This window comes from Zea mays, chromosome 3, assembly GCF_902167145.1.
Source record: "Zea mays cultivar B73 chromosome 3, Zm-B73-REFERENCE-NAM-5.0, whole genome shotgun sequence".
In the NCBI taxonomy this organism is placed as follows: Eukaryota; Viridiplantae; Streptophyta; class Magnoliopsida; order Poales; family Poaceae; genus Zea; species Zea mays.
This window is the reverse complement of record NC_050098.1, coordinates 156,209,371-156,227,577: the sequence shown is the minus strand read 5'-3', so window position 1 is coordinate 156,227,577 and position 18,207 is coordinate 156,209,371. Positions and strand designations below refer to the sequence as shown.

General features: G+C 46.7%; 2 protein-coding genes across 2 annotated transcripts; both read right to left on the bottom strand.

Annotated features, from left to right (window-relative positions):
• Positions 1 to 140: 140 nt before the first annotated feature.
• On the bottom strand, positions 141 to 11,795 carry LOC103650791 (probable potassium transporter 2). The gene is made up of 9 exons (XM_008676357.2): positions 11,559 to 11,795; positions 10,769 to 11,006; positions 10,272 to 10,520; positions 10,105 to 10,155; positions 2,922 to 3,182; positions 2,756 to 2,808; positions 1,994 to 2,108; positions 1,660 to 1,914; positions 141 to 1,529 (listed from the first exon to the last, which is right to left on the bottom strand). The coding sequence occupies exons 1-9, from the start codon at positions 11,598 to 11,600 to the stop codon at positions 442 to 444; spliced, it is 2,352 nt and encodes a 783-aa protein (XP_008674579.1). The 5' UTR covers positions 11,601 to 11,795; the 3' UTR covers positions 141 to 441.
• Positions 11,796 to 13,268: 1,473 nt separating this feature from the next.
• Positions 13,269 to 14,768, bottom strand: LOC103650790 (serine/threonine-protein kinase SAPK3). The gene is made up of 4 exons (XM_008676356.2): positions 14,704 to 14,768; positions 14,064 to 14,168; positions 13,866 to 13,964; positions 13,269 to 13,671 (listed from the first exon to the last, which is right to left on the bottom strand). The coding sequence occupies exons 2-4, from the start codon at positions 14,127 to 14,129 to the stop codon at positions 13,414 to 13,416; spliced, it is 423 nt and encodes a 140-aa protein (XP_008674578.1). The 5' UTR covers positions 14,130 to 14,168; positions 14,704 to 14,768; the 3' UTR covers positions 13,269 to 13,413.
• Positions 14,769 to 18,207: the final 3,439 nt, after the last annotated feature.

Sequence of the window (18,207 nt, the reverse complement as noted above, 5' to 3'; positions counted from 1 at the left end):
TTTTGCGGTTGTGGAACAACATTGAAAACGCTGCCAACATTGAAATCGACTGAAGCTCGTGCCTCGCTAGTGAGTTATAGTTTGTTTAAAACTCCATTCTTTAATGAAATAAATACAGGTTCATGCCTGCTCGAGAGAGAGAGAGGAACGCTGACCAGTTTATAAGGAGTGCATATATTTCCATCACATAGCCCGCAGAAAAAATTACAGAGCATGCATGCAAATATACCAAATGAGAAACATAACCGGCAACATTCTGCTTGTTTATTTAGGCTAAAAAATAATATTAACAAGGAAAGTCTGCCTTCTTCTCTACAAGCTGAAACTTAAGCGCACGAGGATCCTTGGCCCAGAAAGCACAAGCTGCCAGATAGGACTGAAGGGAAAACAGAATTGTCCCAGCCGGGTATCCACATGTCAACTTTGGCCATGGGCATTAGGCTAAACATAGTAGATCATGCCCACTTCTATCAGACTAATGTGTGGAATGTGCAGCGTAACTGATGGACCTCTGCAGTTCTTCCGGAGGAAAGAGTAGCCAACATCAATAGCAAACTTCTTCAGGAAACTTGAGCTCCTCCTAGCTTTGATATAAGAATGGCCCATGATGTATGCCACCCCAGCATGTTTCGCTTCCACCAGCGCCATGAGTTCTTCTTTCACTTGCCGGCCCATGCCATCCTCCTCTGGTACCTCAAAGCGAACACGGCGGCGCCGGCTTACACTAGGGGATTCTTGCTCGTAGGAGGATTGCAAACTTCGAAGGGTTTCTGATTTGCTGCTCCTCATAGTCATGGAGTCGGCTAGGCCGTCGAAATCTCTCATGGCCAATGGACTGCCAGAGGCATCGGTGGTTGTTATGACCGCCATCCTTCCTTCATTAGAGACATCATAACTTGCTGAAGAAGATGCATCCTCAGCTTCCATCATAATAAACTTTGCAATGTTCATAACTAACATGTTCTCAAAATTGTCATCGTCCCGCTGCACATCTTTGTAACCATATCTAACGATGCAACGGTACATCCGATATTCTTTAGGTCCAATCCTACCCACAAGGTATCGCTCGTCCGGTGAAACATACGGCACTGGCACTGATTTCACACAAAGGAAGACCAGGACTTCATGGAAGGCAGGGAGATTAGTGACAAAATGTGAGAAAATGGAGGGTACACCAGTGACCAGCTCCGTGTAAATCAATCCAATACCAGGAACCCGAACTATGCCAAGGCTTGGACCGAGAGATAAGATGGACCTCATTGATACTTTGTTCTGTAGGTCAAACTGGTACTTCCTCCTTAACCCATAGTGCCAAATGTACATGACTGACATGAATATGAAAGCAAGCACAAGAGGAACCCATCCTCCCTGAGTAACCTTCATGAGAGATGACGAAAGATATACAGCTTCAATGGATCCAAAGAAAACCAGAAAAACTAGGGCAAATATTATGTTCCTTTGCCAAACAAAGATGATTATCAATGCCATCAAGAATGTAGTAACAAACATAACAGTCATGCAGGCAATACCTGGAAACACAGCAAGAAAGAAGTAAACTACTACGCTCAGACTCCCAGTGCATGAGAATGCTGATTTTTTTTTCTAAAAAAAATATACAAGAAGGATCCTGATGTTTGTGAATCAATGCTAAAAGCTTACCGTAGGCATTGCCGATAAGAGTAGTATCACGAAATGCAATAGTGACAGCAACACAAAGAACCATAAGAATCCAATTTATTTCTGGAATATATATCTGCCCATAGATCCACCTCGATGTGTGAACAACCTTCACTCGTGGGAAACATCCCAAAGCATGGCATTGTTTCACAATGGAGAATGTTGCTGAAATAACAGCTTGGCTACCAACAACTGCAGCGAGTGTGGCCACCACGAATACAGGCCAAAACACAGGTTCTGCATGAAATTACAAATTTAAATTACACTGCATCCAGGAAAAAAGGGGAGGGGTTGGGGTGAGGGAGGAGACACAAACCTGGGATAGTATCATAAAAACCTGTCGGCATGTGAAATGTGTTCTTTGACAGAAATGCAGCATGACCCATATATTGTAGTATAAGGCATGGGTATATGACAGTAATAAAGGCAACCTGAACCGAGGAGAAAACAATTGTACACTCAAAATATATTTTGTTTCAGAAGGTGCATAGTTCAACCAAACATAAGTTGTATCCTTTAGTTACAGACAAATCAGACACTTCAAAAATCTATTAGGAACTACCCAATTAACTAGGCTGGCTTCTTTTGGGTTTCTGACATGTCTCAAATATGCAGGCTATGTACTTTAAAATGAGCATGTTGAAATAAATTTCTTTTACATGTACAATTTGATTAGTGCAACAACTTAGCTGTTATTTTTGCAAGGAAACATAAAGATTATATCTAAGTCATTTTTCATGTCTACTTCATCACACAGCACAATTCACCACCTAACAGAATTATATAACATAAAAAGATATACCTGAAAGAACCAAATGTTTTCCACTTGAAATTCTAATGGACAGATCCTAGTTAGGTCGCTGACCCCAGGGGTATAGATACCGGTGCAGTCAGGTGATCATGTAGTTTCTTTGGGCAAGTTTTTTTAGTTCAACTTGGGTGTGTGTTTAGGACCTCGAGTCTGGTTTTTATAAACATGGCTTGTTGTACCTTTTCTCACAATGAAATGATAAGCAACTCTCCTGTGTTATTCAAGAAAAAAATCTGATGGACAGAGGATCATACTAGTTCTACTCACCCTGACAGATGCACTCGTAAAGTGACCAAGGTCAGCAAACATTGCTTCACTGCCTGAAAAGTGGAAAGTAGACCTGGTGATTCAGTCCTAAATGGCAACCAGGTTATAAAAAACAGGAAGGCAAAGGCAAACATGATACATCACCACCACACTGATAGTAACTAACCTGTCATAGAAAGAAGGATCCCTCCTAAAGCAATCCAACCATCTTTACCTGTCTTTCTAAAGAACTTAACCATATAATATGGAGAGAGAGCTTGATATATATTTGGATTCCAATGAAGAATGTTGTATAAACCAATTCCTCCAATGGAAAGCAGCCAGATGATGACAATGGGTGCAAACACGAATGCAACCTTCTGAGTACCTCGGTGTTGCAAGGCAAATAGACCAACCAACACAATGCACGAAAGGAGAACTACAGAACCTGGATACGACACAAACCACGTGCGAAACACAGCAGGATCAATTTCTGAAGTAAACTAGTGATTCTAAAAAGCATGCCAGAGAATTTTGATATATAAATGATAAAAGGTAATCTTCATAAAAGACACAGAAATACAGGAAAAATGCAAGCATTTTAGTTCATTGACTAATGTTCTAGGAGACTAGGATAATATACAACAAAGCCTTTTAACCCTAAGCAAGTTCGGGTAGGCTAGACTTGAAACCCAACAAAAACCACAAGTCAAGGTTCAGGCACATAGATATTTGTTTTCCATGCACTCCTATTCAAAGCTAAATCTTTAGATACATTCAATCCTTCCAAGTCTCCTTTTACTATTTTTCTCATGTCAACTTTGCTATTTCTCTGCCTCCCTTCCTATTGCTATCACGTCTTAGGATCCCACTACGCACTGGGCTCCGTTGGACATGTCCAAACCATTTTAGCTGGTGTTGGACAAGCTTTTCTTCAATTAGTGTTAACTCTAGCCTATCATATATATCATCATTCCAAACTCAATCTCTTCTTGTATGGCCATAAATCCAACGCAACATACACATTTTTGCAACACTTGTCTATTGAATGTCATCTTTTTATAGGCCAACATTTTGCACCATACAACATAATACGTATAACCGTCGTCCTATAAAACTTGCATTTTAGCTTATGTGGTACCCTCTTATCATATAGAACGGCAAATGCTTGACGTCACTTTAGCCACCCTGCTTTGATTCTCCAGTAACATCTTTATCAATATCGTTGTCTCTCTGTAGCATCGATCCTAAATACTAAAAGATGTCCTTCATGGATGATAGCAAGATAATTGCTGTCTATATTGATTGATGAATAGAGTAGTACAGGCGCACATATATATAGAGGGACAGAGAGGTGGGAGATCTCAGGTTTATAGAAACAGTACCCTGAGATCTCCTGGAATGGAAGGAAACAATCACTGCCCCTAAATGGGAGGATTGAATCCATATCTTCCTATATGCGGCTGTAGCTAGAAAGGCAAGGATGCCTGCACATGTATGGTAGGGTATCCTGCGCCTATATGGTAGGAGACACAAGTCTGATATATCAGCTAACACGCCCCCGCAGTCTGATCGTCGGTACCGCAGACGTTCAGGCTGGATCTGAACTCTGTGAAGACTGTAGAGGGAAGCCCCTTGGTGAAGATGTCTGCATACTGGGAGGTAGTAGGCACCTGGAGAACGCGGACATCGCCGAGAGCCACCCGATCCCGAACAAAGTGCAAATCAATCTCAATGTGCTTGGTGCGCTGATGCTGGACCGGATTTGAAGACATATAGACTGCACTGATGTTGTCACAATAGACCAACGTGGCACGACGTAACGGGTGACGAAGCTCGGCCAGAAGCTGGCGCAGCCAGGTGGATTCAGCAACAGTGTTGGCGACGGCCCGGTACTCGGCTTCAGCACTGGAGCGAGACACAGTCATCTGTCGTTTGGAGGACCAAGAAATAAGGTTATCACCAAGAAAAACTGCAAAGCCTGAAGTGGATCGACGTGTGTCAGGACATCCAGCCCAGTCAGCATCAGAGTATGCAAGTAACTCAGCCTGAGAAGAAGGGCGCAACTGAAGACCCAAATGCAGAGTGCCACGAACATAACGAAGAATGCGCTTCAAGGCGGCAAGGTGAGGCTCGCGAGGATCATGCATGTGAAGACAAATCTGTTGCACAGCATATGCTATGTCTGGTCGGGTAAAAGTGAGGTATTGAAGTGCACCAGCTAAGCTGCGAAAATCCGATGGATTAGAAACAGGAGTACCAGTAGTTGCAGAAACCTTTGGGTTTGTGTCGACAGGCGTAGAACAAGGCTTGCAATCTGCCATACCAGCCCGATCCAGAATATCCAGCATATATTGACGTTGCGAGAGAAAGAGGCCGCCATCTCGTCGTTGAACTTGCATCCCCAGGAAGTGATGTAGGTCACCCAAATCTTTCATAGCAAACTCCAATTGTAAGGCCTGAATGATGTGTCGGAGGAGAACAATGGAAGATGCTGTGAGTATAATATCGTCGACATAGAGTAACAAATATGCTGTGTCAGTTCCTTTATGGTAGACAAACAGAGATGTATCACTTTTGGCCTCGATGAATCCCAGGGAAAGCAGATGAGTGGCAAAGCGACAATGCCAGGCACGTGGTGCCTGTTTCAGTCCGTATAGGGACTTGTTGAGTCTGCAAACATGTTGTGGACTGGCTGTATCCTCAAAGCCTGAGGGTTGGCTGCAATAAACAGTCTCAGAAAGAGTCCCGTGCAGAAAAGCATTCTTGACATCAAGTTGATGAATCGGCCAGCTGCTAGAGACAGCCAATGATAAGACAGTTCTCACAGTAGCAGGCTTCACGACAGGGCTGAAGGTCTCATCAAAATCAATGCCGGGTCGTTGCGTAAATCCACGGAGAACCCAGCGAGCCTTGTACCTTTCAAGAGAGCCATCAGCATTAAATTTGTGCTTGAAAATCCACTTGCCGGTCACAATATTGGCCCCATGGGGTCGAGGTACCAGATCCCATGTGTGATTCTGCAATAGTGCAGCATACTCATCTTCCATGGCAGCTCGCCAATTAGGATCAGCAAGAGCGCCACGGAAAGTCTTCGAAATTGGAGATAGAGGGGCGGCGTGGAACAATGCTGGCACCCGGAAGCCAGCCTTGGCGCGCGTGACCATGCGATGATGGTTAATCACTGGGGAGACAGCCACCGCTCCGGGTGGAGGATGGCGATGCGATGAAGCAGCGGCACTGCCAAGCGAAATGGCAGGGCCGTCCAGACCGGCCGGGTTGGTTGTAGTGGCCGGGTCCTGGACAGAGGGGTGTGGACGGCGCGTGAAGACTTGGCCAAACCGGCGTGGTGCAGTGGCGTCGTGCGCCCCACTAGCAGCACTGGGGGGAGTAGCGCCTGCTGCTGGGGTGCCGGGAACAGCGGCGCTGGGAGCAGCAGGGGCGCTAGGAACAGCAGCGCCTGTAGGTGTGCTGGGAGGAGCAGCAGTGTCCGGTGGGATTCCTGAAAAAAACAGAGGTGGTGGGCCTATAGGTGGCGGCACCGGGTTAGTGGTAACTGTGTCCAGAAAGTCAAAATCTTGGGAGGAGGCAGTGGGTTGCTGTTCGGCGAAGGGGAAGGTGGACTCATCGAAAACAACGTGTCGGGAAAGAATGACACGGTTGGATAGGAGGTCGAGGCATCGGTACCCTTTGTGGTGCGACGAGTAGCCAAGAAAAACACACTTAGCGGAACGGGGAGCAAGTTTGTGGGTAGTGGTGGCAGATAGGTTGGGATAGCAGGTGCACCCGAACACGCGAAGATGTTCGTAGGAGGGTACAGTTTTGAAGAGGGCGAAATGAGGAGTGGAAAAATGAAGGGTTTTGGTGGGTAGAATATTGAGAAGTAGTGTTGCTGTGTGAAGCGCTTCAACCCAGAAGGTTGGAGGGATGCTGGCCTGAAAGAGAAGAGAGCGAATGGTGTTATTGGTAGTACGGATGATGCGCTCAGCTTTACCATTCTGAGATGAGGTGTAGGGGCAGGACATGCGGAGGAGGACACCGTGGGTGAGGAAGAACGTTCGGGAGCTGGAGTTGTCAAACTCACGCCCGTTGTCACATTGCACAGCTTTAATCGTGACACCAAACTGGGTTTTCACATAGGCGAAAAACTGAGTGAGAGTTGGAAAAGCATCAGACTTTAGTCGTAAAGGGAAAGTCCATAAGTAATGTGAGCAATCATCAAGAACGACTAAGTAATATTTGAAGCCCGAGACGCTTAAAACGGGAGATGTGCACAGGTCACAGTGAATAAGATCAAAATTGTTAACCGCACGAGAAGTGGACGTGCGGAACGGAAGGCGAACATGACGACTCAACTGACAAGCATGGCATAAAGGAGAGCTAGCATCTTTATTACACATGGGAACGATTGATGCGAGCTTGGAGAGGGACTCGTGGCCAGGGTGACCAAGACGGCGATGCCAAAGTGACGGAGTGGAGCTGGCGATGAAGCTGTGTGCAGCAGGGAGGCACAGGGGGTATAGGGGCCCGGAGCTATTGCACCTGACGATCACGTTCCGAGATAGTAGATCCTTCACAGAGCAACCAGAGGGATCAAATTCAATGGAACAGTGATTATCGGTAGTAAACTGGCGAACGGAAATGAGGTTCTTAATAAGTTTAGGTGACACAAGAACATTGTTGAGATGTAAAGAATTATGTAAAGTAGTGGAGCCAGTGGAAATGACAGGAAGAAGTGAGCCGTCACCGACAATAATGGAAGAAGGTGCAGTAAGGGAGGGAGTTGAAGTATTGGATAGGGTACCGGCGTTGGAGGTCATGTGGGAGGTAGCACCTGTGTCGAAGTACCAGTCAGTCTGCTGGGGCGGAGTCAGGGACACAGTGCTGAAAGCGGATGCAAGGGACTGAGCGTCCCAAGAAGGAGTAGTCGGCGGAGCCAGCATGCCGTGGGTAGCGCCTCCCTGCAAGGGGCCGGTCTGCAGAGTGTGTTGCAGGGGGGCGCCTCCCTGTCCTTGAAGAGCACCATGAACATATTGCTGGGTCTGGTGGGCCAGCAGCGCCTGGTGAGGGGCGATGGAGACAGGAGCAGCATAAAAAACCTGCTGTTGCTGGGCCGCCGGAGGCAGCAGGGCCTGGTGCTGCGCCAGGAGACCTTGCTGCTGCTGTGGGGTTGGCGCCCGTGGGCCGGGCCACATCTGGATGGCCCCAGTCCAAGGGTTTTGGAGGGAGGGCCACAGGCCGGGACCAGTGCCAGGGAATGGGAGAATACCCTGGCGGCCGTGGCCACCCCTCTTGCTGCGACGGTTGGGGTGGCCGGAGCGTGGAGCCGAAGGCGCCTTGTTGGAAGCAGCGGGAGCCTTGTTGGAGGCCGTCGAAGTCCCGCCTTGTGGAGGTTTGGTGGAGGTAAGCAGGGCGGCGGATGGAGAAGACGCACGATGGGCCATCGTGAGTTCCTCCAACAGGAGAGTGGCCCGGACGTCGTGGAACGTCGGAAAGGGGCGACCGAGGCGAAGATGACGGCCGATGTCGGAGAACCGGTCGCTGAGGCCGCGCAGAACATTGAGGACCAACGTCCGGTCGGTGACTGGTTCACCAAGATCACCGAGGGCATCTGCCATGGTTTTGAAACGGCGACAGTAATCGGAGACAGGTAGATCACCTTGGACAAAGTGTCGGAACTGAGCGTCGAGGTGGAGGGCGCGAGTTTCCCGATTCCCGAGGAACTGATTCTCGAGAGTCAGCCAAGTGGTGCGGGCAGTGGCGCCGCGTTCCATGGCCATTTCAGCAAGATCCGGGGAGATGGAGCCGGAGATCCAGGACTTGACAACGCAGTCCATGCGTGCCCAGTCGGGGAAGTGATGCGCGGGAGTGTCGTCGAGGATGTGGCTGTCCAGGGAGTATTTGCCAGTGACGAGAAGGAACTCATCACGCCAGCGAGTGTAGTTGTTGTTGGCGAGGTCGAGGACGACGTGAACGAGGCTCCGGATGTTTTGCACAGCGACGGCCTGGGAGTGGAGGTTGACGATCGCAGCAGCCTCGTGAAGGAGGATGGCGTCGTGGAGGCCCTTGTCATCACCACCCGCTGGATCAGAGTGGTGGGACTGAGTGTCGTCGACAGGGCTGCCATCGGCGGCAGTCTGAGCAGCAAGGGCGCGTGCATGGGCTGCGCGCTCGAGCAGCGCGAACCCGGGCGGCAGCAACATCGCGCTCCTGGGCCGCGGTGGCCGCCTCCTGCTCTGCCTGAAGGGCTTGGGCGAGAGCAGCATCACGCCTAGCAGCAGCTTGGAGGCGAGCTTCATGCTCTGCTGCGGCCTGGGTCGCAGCGTCGTCGAGGAGGGGTGGCTGTTCCAGACCAGCCATGGCCAGGGGAGGGCGCTGCCTGGATGGCGCGCAGAGGGAAGAAGAGGGCGCAGCCAAAACGTGGCGCGCAGGGGGAGGAAGGCGGCGCAGCTAGAGGTCTGCGCGTGAGGGCAGCGGAAGGAGGATGTGAACTTGAACTCGTGATACCATGATAGCAAGATAATTGCTGTCTATATTGATTGATGAATAGAGTAGTACAGGCGCACATATATATAGAGGGACAGAGAGGTGGGAGATCTCAGGTTTATAGAAACAGTACCCTGAGATCTCCTGGAATGGAAGGAAACAATCACTGCCCCTAAATGGGAGGATTGAATCCATATCTTCCTATATGCGGCTGTAGCTAGAAAGGCAAGGATGCCTGCACATGTATGGTAGGGTATCCTGCGCCTATATGGTAGGAGACACAAGTCTGATATATCAGCTAACAATGGACACTACTTGACCTTCCAAACTAACATCTCCTTTCTCATATGTAGTAATGTCAAAGATAATATCATATATTCGGCTTTAGTTCTACTGAGTCTAAAACCTTTGGACTCTAGAGTCTCTCGCCATGACTCTAGTTTCCTATTTACTCCTGCCCGACTTTCATCAACTAGACTATGCAAAAAGCATACACCAAGGGATATCCCTTATATGTCCCTTGTGACCTTATTCATCACCAAGACAAAAAAAGGTAGGGCTCAAAATGATTTGATGTAGTCATATTCTAATCAGGAAGTCATCCATGTCTTCATCACTTGTTCAAACACTAGTCACAACATTGTTGTACATGTCCTTAATTCTAAAACAAATTTATATAGTTCTATGATAATAATTCTAAAATGCATAGTTTTGTGATAATTTTGAGAACCCAAATATAGCCCTTTGAAATTTCTTCTACTATTTATCAAACAAATTTACAAATTGACATAAATTTGCAACTGCTGGTACTCCCACAAAAACCAGGTGTGTTTTCAATATTTTTGCATCAAGAGTTATGAGTTCACGAGATGATTTGTACTTACTATGCTTTAAACCAGTAGCTCGAACTTGTAATCCAGACATAGATGAGAGGACTGCAAGAAAAGAACAAGCAGAATGAAGCATGATAAAAATATATAGAAAAGGTTGATAACTGCAATTTTGCTCAACATGAGAGGAAATCAAATAGATTATTGTGGTAAGTATCCACCTGAGATTGCTGGGGTGAGGACACCATCACCAATCACCATGCTAGCGCCACAGAGAACTATGAGAAGAAGCACAACTCTCATTTTTTTGTGCTTCTCCAGAAACCTTCTTAACCAAGGTGAAGATCCATTGCTAGGTGCAAACCCATTTCTGTAGTATGAAGATAGTTCCTCATCAGCTGCTTGTTGATTTGGCAGCAAGCTGAGTTTTGTATGCCTGCAAAGAAGCGAATAGAGAGCAAATGGTCCGCCTACAAAAGTGTAGGCAGCCCTTAGTCATTTGTAAGCTACAAGTGCGAAGATAGGCCTTCTTTCAGAAGATACATTAAGGGATATTATTCATTTAATATAAGATTTATTAGGACGATAAACAATATAGCCTTAATTTTTCTTGCATATCGTTGCTAGCCGATATACATGCTGGATTACAACAAACTAATCCCACTCCATCCAGGCACATGAAAAGACAGGGGATGTTAAGAAAGAGATTTATAGGCACCTTCACCGTTATCATCAGCACTCAGCACAATAGTGACATACTTCAGCAAAGGAATCAGAGTGAAGGTCCAGAAGATGAGGGAAAGCACACCGAACACTGTCTCCTCATCTTGGTACTGATTGAGCTTTCCAGAGAATGTGCTTTTATAAACGTAAAGAGGCGATGTGCTTAGGTCACCGTAAACAACACCAAAGCTCTGGTAAGCCAAAAGCAATAGATTCATGTAGTACTGCCTCCGCTGAAATTGCAAGGCAGAACGACATCCGTTAGGAACCATGCTCCGCATATTCAAAGCAGCGCTCTAAAATAGTAGTAGCACAATGCTCGCTCTAAAGTAGCAGTAGCACAATGCTCGTTAATTACGACTGTTTATATATAATAACAACATGGTGATATAGAATATACGTCCATATCTGCTTAACATCAGTGATACCCCGGTTAAAATCAAAACGCATAAGCTGGTCTCGAGTTTCAGCTTCCTGCTCCACCATTGTCACCACGACAGAACCGAAACATTTGAGTAATGTACCCTTTACATTGGAACCTAGGGGGAGGAATGAATCAGGCAAGACAGAGAGATCGATCTAATCCGCACCGGAATCCCCTAAATCCGACCCCCCGGACAACCCCGATCGCGACGCGGGCACACGCACAGACCACCGGGGTGGGCGGGCACGGGCCGTTCGATGCCCACCCCGAGGTCGACCAACATCAATGTCTCCACCAACGACAGGCAAGGAGGAGGAGAGCGGAATCACGGCAACGAGAGAATGAGAGATGGCCTCCCTACCGGCAGCTGGTCGGCGCCGGCGACGCCAGCCTCGGCGTCCATTAACTCGATCGGCGGCTGCGTCAGGTCACGAACCTCGCGGGCACGGTGGAGGCGCAGGCCCGAACCAGTGGGTGTGCAGCCTGTTCAAGGAAACAGCCCCCCAGTTCCAATGGTCTCCAGTTCTAGCACATTAGGCTAATAAATCAACTAATCTCTAGGTAAATCTTTATCTCATGAGTTAACTCAGTTGTGTATGGTGTCTTTGTCTTTCATCATGACTATATCTCCATTTTAACATGGGGAATGTCGTTCAAGATTTCATTTTAAAAATAACACTAACAAAATAATACTATCCAAGTAAAATTATATAATACAAAATTGAATAGACAGTTAGATACAATCACATAACTTTTAATATATCATTTTTATCATATTATTATAGCCTATATTAGTGTAATTCTACTTTATAGGTTGATCTTCCGGAATTTTGTATAGAGTCTTAGATTTTGCTGGCCCGATCCTGTGGAGGCGCGTACGCGGAGCGGCGGAGGAAGGGCCTAGGCTATGATGACTGATTCATTAATTCACTCGTTTCTCAATGTGCAATTATTATTTTATCTTATTTTTGTTTATTTATATTCTGATTGAGTCTAGTTTTTATTATAGATGTCCACGCAGCATGACACACATGACAGCCCAATTTGAAGGCCGATTTTTTTTCACGACCCAAACTTGGCTCAGCACAGAGTCCACCATGTCTACCTTGGCGAGAGAGTAAAGACATGTTTAGTAACTTAGCATATTTTGTATAACTTTTTTTTGTCTAAAGTTAAGAGCTTAACTAACTTGCTACACTTTATCTATTTTTTTCTATCTAAGGTTAGTTATTCAATTCGGGCGATTAATATTAGACAAAATGTAGCATAGTTAGTCACGAACCAAACATACCCTACTTCTTTAATTCGGACGACTAACTTTAGGTAAAGTGTGGCACAGTTAGTCACGAACTAAACAATCCTTAAGTTATGTCTCAGTCTTACCATCGTGCTGGCTTAAGCCACCTCTAACCATTCCCTGCCACCATATTCTTCCTCAATCAGTACTTTCTATTATACTAGGTGAGTGCCCGTGCGTTGCAATGGAAACACATAATAACGTAACGTGGTCTGAAACAGATATAGAGCTGCAAAGATGGGTCCAGGAAATGAGACGAACACAGATCCGAATTTCCCATGATAGTGAAAATGACCCATGATTATTATAGAAAAACATAAGTATTCACATTCTAAGATATAAAATAGCATAAGAGTGGAACGAGGGCGTCCACATTGTCCGTCTCGTGGGCCTCGCTCCTGCCGCTCAAGCACGAAAGAAGCCCCAGCGTCGCGTTCTGGCCCTCGACACCATCCGCGATATGACCTCTCTATAATATATTTTGGCTTCTGTCATGATCGACGCTTCGTTTTATCTTTAATTTTCTGTAGTAGCTGATTATAATGTAATATTATTTATAAATTAATCATACTTAAATATCCATGATACTTATTTGGTATCATAATTAGTATTATTTTATTATATAAATTTAATCATACTTAAAACTACTTTGATCTCTCTAAAAAATAAAATTATTTAAACCGTTTTGGAACATAGAATTTGGGACAGAGTATATCAGTGCACACTAGTTTATCTGTACAAGGCAATCTGCAATTGTACAATATTGTACATACTTTTATTATACAAACAGAGTAAAGAGTGCAATACAACATCCGTCATCACACGCACGGGTTAAGCTCGGGCGCTCGGCGGCGCCATGTCTGCAGCACAAGGACTGGACACCATGACTGAGCAGCTGCTGAGCTGCATGCAGGAGCGATCAGTAGGTGCCATCGGTGTCTGCCTCTTCCTCGTCGCTCTCCAGCTCTGCCATCTCGGCCAGCAGCGCCGGGTCGACCACCTTGGACATGTCACCGGGGGTCTTGGCCTCCTCAACGATCCGCATGATCTCGTCCACGGCCTGCGCCGGCTCGGCGGCATCCGTGTCCTTGTAGTTGGCCTTCTCCCTCTCCGAGATCTCCCTCGAGAGGTTCTTCAGGAACCACTGGTGATGCTTTATCTCCGGGATCGTGATCCTCTTTCAGTTTCAGGTAGAGGACGTTTCACAAGAAATTCACTGTCAGTCATCACGCTGAAAATTGTTTGTCCAGGGTTGCAGGATCCACACCTCAGTATAATCAGCATATGAAATATTTGCCTTTTGGAGGTGATCTGAACTCTGACGATTAGGCCAGCTTGGATTTGGATTTACTGAACTGAGAGAGGAAGTACCTTTGAAGGATCGACAATGAATATCTGAGACAGAAGGCGTCTCCAGTCTGAAGACACTCTCACATAATCCGGGATGGAGTATTGCACGCCAAGAATTCTCTGCCAAGCACAAGAGACATTGAAATTGCTTTCAGAATCACCAAACAAGCAACTGAAGCAAGCTATGATAACCAACAGAAGGAAAAGGGAGATGATTACGCTGATCGTTTTCTGGAAGTTCCTTGGATCCTCAGGATCTTCAAATGGATATGATCCCACGAGCATCACGTACAGCGTGACACCACAGGACCAAACGTCTACTACCTGGACGAGGAGAATGAGTTCTGTCACAACATGCAGTGTTAAAATCTACCCTACCGATGTGAGATTCAGAAGCCTAAAAGCAGCACTTGAAGGATATACAACTCCATATTCCTGCTTGTCTTCAATGCAAGCATTTTCAGTGAAAACGAGCCAAGAAACCAACTGGTACCTAAATGGTAAGTTACTGTGACCACACAACATTAGAAACAAATCCCAATGCTAATTCTATATGCAGCACGAGTCAAACTCTAGACACAAGATAAGTCAGTTACTTTCAAGGCCTTCTTTTTATGAGTTGCAGTAAGTACTGCTGCAGTACTTAGAAAACAAAACATGTTTGTCTGAAAGATGCCGACTTCAAGTCCTAAAGATACATGATACAAACAAAAACTGAAGGAACTACGACTTCCAGTTTTGTTAAGTGCCGCGGCCACGAACCTTTTATCTCATTGATTGATGTAGGGGAAAAAGCAGATACACATACAACAAAGAACTGAGAATTATCAAGCATGAAGTGAAGTAAATTACAACTCACCTTTCCATCATACTCTTTTCTGGAAAGAACCTCGAGGGCTATGTATGCTGGAGTTCCAACTGTTGATTATGCTCGAGGACATCGCCTGGCTCATCCGCGTCTCGTCCCCACAGGACGACGATGGCGACGGCGACCTGCGGGGGCTCCCCAACATCGCGCAGAACGAGCCCGTGCTCGGCATGGTCTAGGACAACATCGTGTGCCTCCACACTGGCGGTCCAAACACAGCACGTTCTCCGCCCAAAATTCGCCTACAACCCCGAGCAGCGACGATGTAATGCTGCCATATGATGCAAGATTTCACTATGTTTGGCAGAGCTCAATCCCCTAGAACTGGTGGTGATATTAAACTGGGAATACCTGGCAGCGATGGCGAGGTCGTTAGGCTTCCACGGCTGCAAATCGACATTGCTTCTGCTACGCGGAGCTCGTGACCGGTATCCCATCGGCTGGTGGCTCACGATCTCCCTCACCGCTGCTAGTATGGGGACCTAGCGGCGATGATTTTGCTCCCTCGACCGATGAGTCTGCCGGATGATTGCTCCCTCGCCGCTGCTAGTATGGGGACCTGCCGCTGCTCCCTCACCGTTGCTGCTTCCTCGTCGCTGCTTGCTCGCGACCGATGATTGCTCCCTCACCGCTGCTTGCTCCCTCGCGACCGATATTTGGAGCTCGCGACCGATGATTTCTCCCTCGCCGCTGCTTGCTCGCACGGGATTTGGTTGCGGGGCGGGGCGAGACGGATGGGGACGACGTCGGGATGGGATGGAGATGAGATCTTTGACGGCACAGAGGGCGGGTATATCGCTGCAATCCATGGCGTGAGAGTTAAGGAGGTGGTAGTTGACGGGGAGAACGGCGTGGGGATCACGGTCAGAGTGGGATTTGTTTGCTCGCGGCTTGAAGATGAGGATTTGGGGCGCCACCCGCGCGTGGCTATCGGAGGATGACTCTGCCGGATGATTCTGCCGGATGAATCTGCGGGGGAGGCGCTGGCGAAGGAGGCGCGGGCGTGCGGGTGGGATTCGCTGTGGGGAGGCGCGCAGGTGGGTTTCGCGGCGAGGGATTCACGGCGGCGGAGGCGGGCGTGCGTGTGGGTTTCGCGAAGAGGGATCAGCGCGGGTGGGATAGCAGGCGGGGGCAGTCTACACTGCCCCCTTAATAGTTAGTATTGATTCTATTACATCATTCTAAAATATAATTCTTTTATATTGTAAGTGCAATCAAACCTAATTGAGAGTTTTGGTGATTAAATGACAAAACAAACTGAGATTCTAACAAGTTTGCTCCTAGCATGTACACAGTAATTCTACAGACAGGAGAAGCACAGATCTTACGAGCATAAAAATAGAAAGCACAGCGGATTTAAAATTCCACATCAAATGGCGTGCTCCAAGTGCTTAGAAACATCGACGGTGCTAAATTTATAATTCTTGAGTCATAGGAATCGCTGTGCAATTAAGAGGGATTCGCGATGGTTAAGTAAGTTGTGCAATGAGCTAAGTTCAAAATCCTTTGAAAACATCTTCGAGAATATTTTTCCAGGTCATGAATGCCCTTGAGAAAAACAAATTTCACTTCCCACAAATACTCCATGTTTGTTCTCTTAAATTTACTCAAAATTTGGTTTCAGCCCTGGAAATCGGTTCAACCGGTCCGGAAACCGGTTCAACCGGTTTTGGGACTGCTCCTCTGCCATCCCTGCTCTGACCTGTCTGACAGTCAGAGCTGTCAGAAAAGTCGTTGCAGATCTTTTTGGAAAACCGGTTCAACCGGATTTTTCCTCTACTCAACCAGTTTTGAAACCGGTCGAGTCTCCGGCTGAGTAGGTCAGTGAACCGGGATCTCCCTGGTAGAAACCGGTTCAACCGGTCTGAAAACCGGTTCAACCGGTTTTGACTCCTTTTCTCCCAACGGCTGCCAGCTTTTGGGGGATCCTTTATATACCCCCTCACACTCTCTCTCTCTCATTTACTTCTGCCTCTCCCACGAAATCTTGGCTGACCAAACTTCCAACAAGCGCATTCATTTCACCTTTCACACCCGCAATCGCATCTCCTTCAATCATTTGAAGGACCCTTGGTGTGAGGTGAACTCGATCGAACACGCTGTCAATTTCATCTCGATTCTCCTATTCTCCTTGTTCTTGAGCTCGTTGCAAACTTAACCTTGTGCGGATTTGTTACTCTTGGAACCTCGTGTTCCTTGACGGTTAGAGGTTGCTTGGGAGTCTCCAAACTTGTGGACGACCCCAAGAAGTTTGTATCACCCGCTCTTTGAGCTTATTTGAGAAGAGATTGCCTTGACCTTTGTGGTCGGCTTGTGGAGGATTAGGGTTGGAAAAGACCTGGCCCTTTGTGGGCTCCTCAACGAGGAGTAGGACACCTTTGTGGTGGTTGCCGAACCTCGGGTTATATTGCGTGTTCTTGTGTGTTGTTGTTAAGCGCTTTAAATTCGTTGGTCGGTTCATATTATCCATTCGAGTAGATTTTGTGTAGGGCAAGTCTTTAGCTATATTCTTCACTACTTCGTATTTGTTTAACAGATTATCTAATTTAAGTTGAGCAGGTTCAAACTTGTTCAGTTGTAATTAAAATCAACTGAACCGGTTTGCACCAGTGCAACTTTAATTTAACCTATCTCGAAGTTTTTAGTGAAAATTTTCAGGTGTAGCCTATTCACCCCCCCTCTAGGCTACTTTCAATTGGTATCAGAGGTACGTACCTTGTTTTATGCTTAACCACGTGAGGAAACGATCATGTCTACTCAACGGGACCATGTGGATCCTCTCCTTGAGGAAATCCCCATCACATCTTCCGGAGAGGAAGTGGACCCCAAGGTCCTCGACCTCGCCATGAAGATTGCCGAGAAAATGTTCCTCAAAATGAAAGAGGAAGATGCTAAGAAAAAGGCCGAGGAAGAAGAATCAAGAAGAAAGGCCGAAGAAGATAAAGGTAAGGGAACATTTGATTACAATGACGATCTAGTGGATCTTTTGGTGTCGAAGGTGTTGAGCAAGGTAAGTCTCAACACTAAAGGATCATCTACCAAAAGCAAAGGTAACGAATTTAGTAAAGTTCAATTCGATTACTCTAGAAATTATATTCCCAACTTCTCTTCCGCCCCACTTGGAAAGTTACCAACTCTTAGTGAGTTAAACTATGACGAGTGGGCCGACAAGATGAAGTCGCATTTAATCGGTGTGCATCCTAGTCTTTGGGAGATTGTTAATGTAGGTATGTATAAGCCCGCCCAAGGAGAAGAGATGACTCCGGAAATGATGCAAGAGGTTCATCGCAATGCTCAAGCAGTGAGCATAATTAAAGGAAGTCTTTGTCCGGAAGAATACCGGAAAGTTCAAGGAAGAGAAGATGCCCGTGACATTTGGAATATTCTTAAAATGTCACATGAAGGAGATCCCAAAGCTAAGAGACATAGAGTTGAAGCTTTGGAAAGTGAGCTCGCAAGATATGATTGGACAAAGGGTGAGTCGCTTCAATCACT

Coding starts and splice junctions, on each gene's coding strand:
- LOC103650790 (XM_008676356.2), bottom strand. CDS start 14,129: ATGCTCGTGGGATCATATCCATTTGAAGATCCTGAGGATCCAAGGAAC. Junction 13,965..14,063: donor ACTTCCAGAAAACGATCAGC/GTAATCATCTCC, acceptor TGTGCTTGGCAG/AGAATTCTTGGCGTGCAATA. Junction 13,672..13,865: donor TCATTGTCGATCCTTCAAAG/GTACTTCCTCTC, acceptor TGAAACTGAAAG/AGGATCACGATCCCGGAGAT.
- LOC103650791 (XM_008676357.2), bottom strand. CDS start 11,600: ATGGACGCCGAGGCTGGCGTCGCCGGCGCCGACCAGCTGCCG. Junction 11,007..11,558: donor CCGGCGCCGACCAGCTGCCG/GTAGGGAGGCCA, acceptor TTGCAATTTCAG/CGGAGGCAGTACTACATGAA. Junction 3,183..10,104: donor AGCTACTGGTTTAAAGCATA/GTAAGTACAAAT, acceptor TGTCGTATCCAG/GTTCTGTAGTTCTCCTTTCG.